The sequence below is a fragment of the Cervus canadensis genome, chromosome 32 (genome assembly GCF_019320065.1).
Source record: "Cervus canadensis isolate Bull #8, Minnesota chromosome 32, ASM1932006v1, whole genome shotgun sequence".
Classification (NCBI taxonomy): Eukaryota; Metazoa; Chordata; class Mammalia; order Artiodactyla; family Cervidae; genus Cervus; species Cervus canadensis.
In genome coordinates this window covers 14,105,587-14,115,468 of record NC_057417.1, presented here as the reverse complement: position 1 = coordinate 14,115,468, position 9,882 = coordinate 14,105,587, and the positions used below count along the sequence as shown (strand labels likewise).

General features: G+C 42.7%; 1 protein-coding gene across 1 annotated transcript in view; it reads right to left on the bottom strand.

The window, feature by feature from the left end:
• Positions 1-1,117: 1,117 nt before the first annotated feature.
• Positions 1,118-9,882, bottom strand: part of LOC122433437 (transport and Golgi organization protein 1 homolog) — a 29,642-nt gene continuing 20,877 nt past the window's right edge. The window contains exons 9-18 of the mRNA XM_043456403.1: positions 9,259-9,331; positions 8,973-9,111; positions 7,549-7,650; positions 6,852-6,912; positions 6,713-6,748; positions 6,568-6,635; positions 6,351-6,445; positions 5,218-5,288; positions 2,862-3,024; positions 1,118-1,282 (exon numbers count right to left, since the gene is read on the bottom strand). Coding sequence (XP_043312338.1) covers positions 1,269-1,282; positions 2,862-3,024; positions 5,218-5,288; positions 6,351-6,445; positions 6,568-6,635; positions 6,713-6,748; positions 6,852-6,912; positions 7,549-7,650; positions 8,973-9,111; positions 9,259-9,331 — 822 coding nt within the window. The 3' untranslated portion in view covers positions 1,118-1,268. The remainder of the gene's footprint in view (positions 1,283-2,861; positions 3,025-5,217; positions 5,289-6,350; positions 6,446-6,567; positions 6,636-6,712; positions 6,749-6,851; positions 6,913-7,548; positions 7,651-8,972; positions 9,112-9,258; positions 9,332-9,882) is intronic.

Sequence of the window (9,882 nt, the reverse complement as noted above, 5' to 3'; positions counted from 1 at the left end):
GATGCCTAGGAATCTTGCCTTTTCTGCCTCCTCCACTCTGGGTCTTTTCACAGAGTGGCTTCAACTCCGGCCCATCATTCCCCACCACACACACTGGCCTGGCCCACTCCTTCCTTTCTGCTTCCTCTTGACTCTGATTCTGTCTACAGTTGTCCCCTTCTGTCACTTTCTGTCACTCTCTGGGACTTGACTCTTACCTCTCTCTCTCACCACTCTGCTTATCCCTTCCCGTCTCTCCGCAGGCCCTCAGGCACGCTGCTCCAGTCCATTCCTATCGAGGCCCACAGGGCACCAATTCTCCCAGTCCTCCTACCCTCACTGGCAAGATTTGGCCCAGGCTCTGCTCATAGTGGGCGAGAATCTGTTTTAGAGAGACTTCTCACGTGAATATTTTCTGCTGCCCTGGGCTCCCAGCTATTCCTGGTGCCTAGTCACTCCTTGGATCTGTTGGTGGCCCAGCCTTGACCCCAGGGCTGCTGCAGGACTAGGTGTCTTTGCCACATGGAAGGAGGGGGGACCCTGCAGGCTCCAAGGGCTTCTGGGGCAGGATGTTCTTGACATTGATGGGAGTCTCAACCATCACTGCACATTTCTCAATAAAGAGATTGTGGGAGGATTAAGGGAGCTCATGGGACTTAGTAAGGAAACTTTGGCCATTACCCACTCCACTCAGAGCCACCTGGACTTGGGGACAGCTGGCAGAGTGGGGGAAGAAGAGTACAAAGCCTGGATTAAGGCAGGACCCCCGCACTGGACTCTCTTAGCCACTCCTAGCACACCCTCCATTCCTCACAATAAGAAATGGCTACTTCCTGGGGATAGATGCCTGTCTCTCTGATGACCAGACACCCCTGTGACTGACAGGATCCATGTACTCAGTGAGTATTTATAGACTGAATAAACACAACCATCCCTAGGTCTAGACATAGGATGTGTCCAGCACCCTGGAAGGACCTATTGGGCCCCCTTGCACTCAACACTACCTCACGGGATGACCCTGCTTCTGCCGCATCACTGCAGGTTCTGCCTGTTTGTGACCTGGGTGTAAGTGAGTCACTCCCTGTGTACACAGTGGGTGTGACTGTTGGTCCCCAGGAAGCAGACACTGACACAGAGGTAGAACTGTGGAAGGTTTATTAGGGCTGACAATGGGAGAGACAGGAGTGGAAGGGGCAGGGAAACATTCGGGTCAGAATGTAGATCTGACACCTTTTCTAAATATCCTATTACCATAGTCTGCTTGCCATGGCTCAAGACTCTCTTCAAATTTAAACTGGTTCTCCTGTAAGGGAAAGACATTCTGATTTATTTCAATGTAATCTGATTTTTCCATACACGCATTTTGTCTTCTCTAATACATCTGTGATCTCTGATGAAAGCTTTACTGTGTGGCTGCATCTACGACTCTATACATAATGAAAAAAATTCTTGTCGGATCTCTGAATGTACACACTCTCTTCTCTTCTTTTTTAACTAGTAGGACATGAATTTTTATAGGAAAAGAGTGTCTTTGCCTTGTCTTTTAAAGCGCAGATTGCTAAGCTCTAGGCCTCAGGGCTTATATCCTTAGGTTAATTTAATGTATTTTCCAGAGTATCTTTGATGATTCTGTGTGTAGACATTTTATTTTAAACTACAAGAGCAGTGAGTGGTAAACATGTCTCAGCCAGTCTGCAAAATTCTATATGTACTTGATCTCATCTTTCTCATGATGACATCAGAAATCAATATTATCCCTGTTTCAGTGATAAAAAGCTCACACTCTGTCTAGGTCCCACTGAGTACTGGGCACTGAACAACAGGTATACAAGCAAAGAATCAGGTATAATATACTGTGAGGAAAATGTGGGAGATGCAAAGCTGACAGTCAGGGGTGGGGACCAGAGGATGCAGGGATGTGGTGACAGGGGTCCTGCAGGAGTGGCTCTGTATCAACCTTGAATTCCCTGGGAAGAGCCTGCCTTATGCTGAAGGCCAAGGCAACTCTTCAGCTCATCTAGATCCTGACTGCATTTTCAAATCATTGGACCAAAAAAAAAAAAAAAGCTTCAGCCACACAAAATAATCAAGGTAAACATCCCTGTTTCCCTGATATCCAGAGCCTTCTTTCACCCATAAGCAGAACTTTGGGAAATCAAATGAAAACAATAACCCTTATGAGACATTACTATCTAAGGGCTTTATGGCAACAATGGCATCTGAAGGGGATAATGGATTGCCAGAGCTGTGTCATTTCAACACACAGCGGCCCCGTGTGGACATCTTACTGCCTCAGATTCCTGCCCAAACTGTTGGCCCTGCTGGGAATGGTCTTCCAGGTCCATGTAAGTGACACCACTTCACTTTTTACTTTTTCTTCTAAAACATTCTATGTATTCCTGTGTGACTCACAGATCCCTCTTGCACTTTAGGGCCTTGAACTGGTGCTTCTGTTATGAGGATCACAAGTTCTGGGTCACTTATGCATCATTTCTCTCTCTCTCTGTTTCTCTCAAGGAATATTTTAATCCTTGAAATTAGGGCTGTGTCTTATGTTTCACAGAACCCAGCAAGTGGCTTTTGTATGAGGTGAATCTGCAAAACTGGTCTTTCTCTCATTTTCTAAAAAGTCTCTTTTTTTCTCTGCAAGGAACACCTGATGCTCAGCTCAGTTTGGGCGACCAGCCCATTGATACGTGTGAAGACCAGCCCATCACATGTATGTCCTGAGAAACTTGAGGAATAAATGTTACAAGACCTCAGTGAGGTTTGTCTTTGCATTACAGAGCCATCGGTATACATATCTGCATTGCCTCTAAAAACTCAAAAGAAAAATGGATGAACACGCTTCACAAGTTAGCATACTCTTCAGATCATCTTACCATCTGGAAGATGTGGAGGCATTGTGTGGGGTCCCAGAGGACGCCAGGGTGGAGGAGGTGGAAGAGGCCCACAGCCGTTGGGTGGTGATAAAGGGCAGCCCATGGGGTAGGGCATGCAGGGTGGTCCTGGGAAAGGAAAGGGCCCTCTTGCATCCATACTGACCTGTAGAACAGAAGTTTAAGATGTGTTGACATGACAGACAAAAGCCCCAATATCAACAGAAGCCGAAACCCAGTGAAGCAGGTGCCACCACCTGGTACCCTCCCCTCTCCAGGTTCCAAGAGAGCAGCCTAATGCCGGAGAACTCCACACATCTTTCTATGTCCTGCTCACAGTGTGGGTAAAATGGTATAAAACACTGTCAACACATGCTAATGCCTGCATCTGTAAATGTATAAAGTCAAGGGTACTGTCTCAGAGGATGAACAGAGGAAATACCAAAGTGACCAAGTAGCATATTCCTGACAGGAAGGCCTCCATGTGCAGAAGAACCCTCCACCACTCCTTCACTACCACCAAAGAAGCTTGTTCTTTGTACACTAAGAACAGAGAGAATGAAAGGAAATGAAAAGCCCATTCTCTGCACATTGAATCATAGCTACTCCTGGGTAAAAGCTCTGCCTGCAAGACCATGCCCTCATCCTCTGTGCTTCCTTAATGACAAAGGAGACCTAGCCTCCTTGGAGGTGCTGCCCATGGGCACAAAGATGTCCAGGGAGATGGGGATTCCTGGAGTTCTGCAGGGGATCCGCACATCTGTTTTAAGATTTCAGGGAATCCTAAACCTATAAACAGACAGGCCCAGTTCCATTTATCTTAGTACATAGGAAATTCTGAACTTCAACTACCCTATGGGATGCAGATTAAATGCATACTATGGAAAAAAAAGAGTTGATCACTCTAAATAACAGAACTAAGTCAAACGTGTTTTGATTTCAGGTATATAAATCCTGTGATGTCAGATGAGAGAGGTATCAGCTATAACATCTTAAAGGACACGACACAACCTGCTTACATGAACACAATGTAAGGAGTTGTTGGAAATCACCCCTGCAGGTTATTATTGACCTTCTACTCTCCACTACTCTGTTTAGTGTACATGCTCTACTAAAAATATAAGATTTCTGAAAATCGAGAGTTTTAAACCTAGGTGTCACTAGAAGGATTCTGTTTAGCATATTTTCCAACAGAGATGGGATAGCAATGAATTACGAAGTTTATATTACCCAAGCACATTCAATTTTCGCAAAACACACAAAAGTACAAAATAACAATAGTAATAATCACATTTCAGTAATCTAGTAACATTCTCAAATTAAGGAGATCAGGAGGGATTCTACTGTGCCAGGAGACTTAAGTGTGGAGCTATCTGTCATCTTCCTCACATTATTTCCAGGAACACACAGTGACAGTTGGGCAGGCCTCAGCCTCTAAGCACTTATGGTTCTGGTTGTTGCTCAGTCACTCAGTTGTGTCCGACACTTTGCGACACCATGGACTGCAGCACGCCACGCTTCCCTGTCCTACCCTACCCCCCCAGAGTTTGCTCAAACTCCTGTCTATTGAGTCAATGTTGCCATCCAGCCATCTCATCCTCTGTCACCCCCTTCTCCTCCCACTCTCAGTCTTTCCCACCATCAGGGTCTTTTCCATGAGTTGACTCTTCACATCAGGTGGCCAAAGTACTGGAGCTTCATCTTCAGCTTCAGTCCTTCCAATGAATATTCAGAGTTGAGTTCCTTTAGGGTTGACTGGTTTGATCTCCTTGCTGTCCAAGGGACTCTTAAAGTCTTCTCCAACACCACAGTTCAAAAGCATCAATTCTTTGGCAATCAGCCTCCTTTATGTCCAACATTCACATCCAGTACATGACTACTGGAAAAACTTTGACTATATGGACCTTTCTTGCCAAGTAATGTCTCTGCTTTTTAAGACACTGTCTAGATTTGTCTTAACTTTTCTTCCAAGGAGCAGGCATCTTAATTTCACGGTTGCAGTCACCAGTTGCAGTGATTTTAGATTTAGTCTCTGTGGTAAGCCTAATGGCAACCTCCTCTAGGAGGACTTTTGCCAACATGCCCCACTTCTCAGGAATTCTGCTGCCAGTGCCCCTGACCTCGCGACAGACCACTGTCAACCCATGCTTCCGCCGGTTCTGGGAGTCATACCAAATGTGACTAGCTGAAAACAGAGAAGCCTGTAGATCCTTGGGGAGGAGTTTGCTTTCCCAAGTAAAAATGACATGGTAGATATAGCACAATCAACCACACAATCTAGAGATGAAGTCAAGAAAGGGTGTTGTATAAAAAGAAGTTTCCAGAAGTAGTTACAACCATAAATGACCACAGCATTTACCTGGCCCTTTTGTACATCCTTCCTAGCGAAAGAATTGCTGTTTCTCATGGGAGCCATGTCAGGTCCTGTATCTGATAAAGGAGAAGTGATTGGAAGTTTATTCCAATTTGTACAGATTCTGAGAAAGAAAAACAATCCTACATGCCTTCTTCTACCATCTTACACTCTTTCCCACTCTCAGGTCCATTACCAGAGGCCAAGGGTTTCCCCCATGCCTTAAGTGATTCCCAGGAGTGGAGCAAGACCCTGACCTCTGAGGAAGACCACAGGGCCAGAGTTCATGTATTTTCATAATGAATCAACCCACTGTGGACAGGTCTCACCTAGCTGGAAATCAACACTGAAGCAACCGTTTCCCAATATACGTCTGAGGAAATCCCAGTTTAATCTCAGATTAGAAACTGATATGAGAATATCCTTGGGTAAGTAGAATATTAACAAACCCTCAACATGAAGAGCAGGAGTTCTTATTTTTGGCCACAAGGGAATTTTTCAATTTTCCTGTCTCTGTATAAGTTGTCTTCTATATGCGACCAGGTATTATACAAATATTCATAAAGGGAAATAGACTTAGACTAATTTTATAGTAATGAGAAAAGGAAAGCTGTGGAGATTCATCAGTGAAAGTGCATGTCATGGTAATGATGTTAGAGGAGCAAAATTACATAGAAATTTAATTTTTGAGTGGAATACCTAACCCATTGTAAATTAATAAAACAAATAGAATAAAGGAACCTCTAAAAACAGTAAATAAATGCCCATTTTGCTAATAAAAATAATAAAATCTCTCTTATATTTTCAAGGTGGGAAGAAAGCTTGGACCCACTTGCCCTCCAGGCCTGTCTCTTGAATTAGAGGAACCAAGGCTGGGGGCTAAGGGGATGGGGAGGGTCCTCAGTAAGTGGTGGGGCCTGAGCTCCACCAATCACAGGGCACAGGCCCAGAAAGTCATTCTGACTGAGGCATCTGAGGAAAACATCTTCTGTCACTCCTTGAGACAACTTCTTGTCTTCAGTAAGCACTAGTTATTGTTCCCAGGCAACACACAACACAGTCATCACTCACAGGAGAAGAATGACACAGTGCGGTTTTGCAGCAGGTTAAGTTGTTGCACTTCACAATGTGCTCCCTACCTCTCCCAGGGGGTCTCTGGGCCTCAGGTCTTCCCAGCACCGGTTTCGGCACCCCGTATTTCTCTTGCAGTCCTTGTTTTTCAATGATTGCCAATCTTGAATACAGAAAAAGAATGGACTTCAGTGAGAATTCCATCACCAGTCCTTGACTAGACACTAATGGCTTAGCCCTAATACCTCAAAGACACCCTTACAAACCGAACAGGAAATCCCATACTTGTGTCTCAAGTAGGCGGCTTCCCTGCTCTGCTCTGCCATCTCTCTCTCCAAAATCCGACCCTTGATCTGTGGGAGGAGAAGCACACCCAAGTTCAGTTGTGGCAACTACAAAATGAAGGCGAGAAAGAAAGAAAAACACTTACCCAGTTGTCCTGAGCCTTCTTCTCAAGAAGAGAAATCTGAAAAAGGCAACACATCAATAAACCCTCCAGGATGAGGAATGCTAAGGCCCCCTTCTCCAGCAGCCTGAGGTGCTTAGGACCTTGGGTGGAGGCAGGTCACCTGGTGTCTGAAGCTGAACTCCTCCTGCTGCAGTTCTTCTTGCATTCGTTCAATTTGCTGCCTGTGAGTTATAATACAATGGCTTTCATCACATAAAGCTTAACACTGAGCATGATTTTAGTAATTGCCCAAGTTCCTGTTATCCTCATATCTATCTCCAAATACAATTTATTAATACATATAAAGTACTTTTCACATGATTATAAAGTGACAGTAAGAGCAAACCTACTGTTAACATCATTCTCTTATTTATTATTTTAAATAATGCCTACAGGGTTCTGAGTTGATATAATTCCCATACATTTTCAATACTTCTCTAATTTATTGTGTGATGAGTGACTGATCATAAAGCTTTTATTCTCTTTGTACTTATATTCTTACCATAATTTCCAGGGTTGCAAAATCTAGGTCCATTAGTGACACTACTATATCAGTGGATGCAGTTCTTCCTAAAACAATGTTCATTGTCGAGTAACTTCTACTAAGTTTCCATAAAATCTGGCCAGCTTTGGGGATCAGTATATTATTAGTGACTTAAATTGTTTGTTCTTTGTAATACTTACCTTTTCCCCATACATTCTCTATGTATATATCTTGTGAACTTTTGAGCTAATTGGTTCCAAACATTGCACAAAAATTTAAATCAAAAACTGAAAAGTAATTTCATGAACCACTGGTATTTAGTATTTAACCTTACTTGTAATTGTGTGCTTCTCCTGAAACTAATTTCAAATTTTCCTCTGCAGCGGACAGCTGATTCTCCCTTTCCATCCACTCACATTGCTTCTTTTTCAGTTTCCTAAGATGGAGAAAGATATATACATTGTCCAGTAGCCAGTGTGAAATTCTGCCTTCCTTATCTCCCAGAATTCTGAAGGTCTAGCTTCAAATAAACCTCCCCATCTGTGCGTAGATTGACAACATAATCCAGTGAATGAACTGAAGTCCCCTATCTAGGATTAAAGAAAAACCAAACTTTGACCTGCTAGCAAGTCTCTTGGCAATCTAAGTTTCTCTTTACAGCTCTTTACTCCTATTAATTCATCATAAAGTCATATAAAAAATGTACTGGGTGCCCTCCCAGGGTCAGTCTTGCATTTGAGAAGGTAAAGACTCAATTTATTTCAGTGTGGAAAATGATACCTGACCAACTCATCCCAAGTAAACACATTATGATGAAGCAGGGGACCATAGTTAGTTTTATGCCTCCATGGGGAGCCCTGAGTCTTTATCCAGGCTGTGTATTGATGCAGACAATCAGCCAAAGAGAGTCTTCCAGGATATGGCTTCATTAACACTCTCTAATAAATATCCAAAATTTCTATGGTTCAGGAGTGGAATCCCTACCCCTTTTTCAAAGGAAAAAAAAAGATCCAAGAATAAAAGCAAATCTTAGTGCTGTATTAAAATGATGCGACCTGTCACACACTCAGGGTGTTATCTCCAGGAGACAGATTTCAGATGGAAAACTAACAACTTCAGGGTATTAACCCACTTTCACAAGACTGAGTCACTGATATTGAGAACAGTAAAGGTCAATGGCTTAACAAAGGATGAGGGGCTGTGTTTTTTGTCAGATTATTTTGTTCATGGTTCCAGTTCATAGGGTTTCAATCTGATACTCTTCTATGGAATCATATGCAAAATTCAAAAATTCTAGAAACAAGGATAAAAAGACTAAGGAAAAAAAGGTACCTGCATTTCTGTCTGGACTCCCAGTCAATCTTTAAGCAAATGCTTTAGACTGGCTATAATGTAGTGGTTGTATGGTAAGGTATTACGTGCAGAATAAAATGTTTCTTGACATAGGGTTGGGAGAACCAGACAATGTGCTGGGACTGAAACTTAAAGGACAGTGTAAATGGATCCAGAGGGGATCAGGGATTAATTTAATTGATACTGGGACAATGCCTCTACTACCCAGATAAACTGTAAGAAAGAATGTGTGATGATCACTTAGAATAGAAAGAAAAATGTGGATTATGGAAATCAAGGTAGGAGGAATGTGTTGGATGAATTTGGCAAAACTACCCTGGAACCTATTCTACAAGAAATATGATTATCTCCATCGGTTGACACATTCATTTATACAACAGTATTTGGAACATATGGACATCTTACTCTTCTGCAGCCATTTTCCTTTGTTCATAGAATTCAATGAGGAATGCTTCATTTCTCTTCAACATTTTTAATTCCACTTCCTTCTCTGCTTTCACAGACCTCAGTGCATCACAGATGTCTTTCAGGTTCTTTTCACCTTCTGGAAGGAAGGCATTTTCTTTGTGTGAGAAGTTGTTTGGGGTGGGAAAAAAGTGAGGAAGAACCCCAAAGGCAAGAAGAATTCTGTGCCTTCCCCCAGCAAACTTATTTGCATAATGTAGGGTCTTCTTCCCAACAAACAACATACCTACAAGTTCACAGTTTTTGTTTCTCAAGGCTCTCAGCTCTGAATCCTCAAATTCAGCATTGGCATCTTGTAACTTTAAACAGACATGAAAAAAAAAAAAAACACAAAACATTTAATAAGGAATGATCCACAACAATGTAAATATACATAACACAGGAGGGTTGTACACCCAAAATGGTTAACATGGTTCATTTGATTTATGTGCATTACAGCACAGTCAAAAATTGGTAAGGAAGGTATGGAAGTAAGATGGCAGAGGAGAAGGACTTTGATGTCACCTCCTCTCACAAAATCATCAGAATCAAAATGAATTGCTGAACAATCATAGACAAAAATGACTGGAACCTAGCAAAAAAAAAGAAAAAATTTCTACATCCAAAGACAAAGAAGAAGCCATGACAAGACAGCATCAAGGCTGCAACTGCAAAATAATCAAATCCCATACCCGCCCAATGCCTGCCTGCCTGCATGCATTCTCAGTCATTTCCAACTGTTTGCAACTCCCTGGACTGTAGCCCACCAAGCCCCTCTGTCCATGGAATTTTCCAGGAAAGAAGACAGAAAGAAGTGGGTTGCCATTTTCTTTTCCAGGGGATCTTCCTGACCCAGGGATTGAACCTGCAT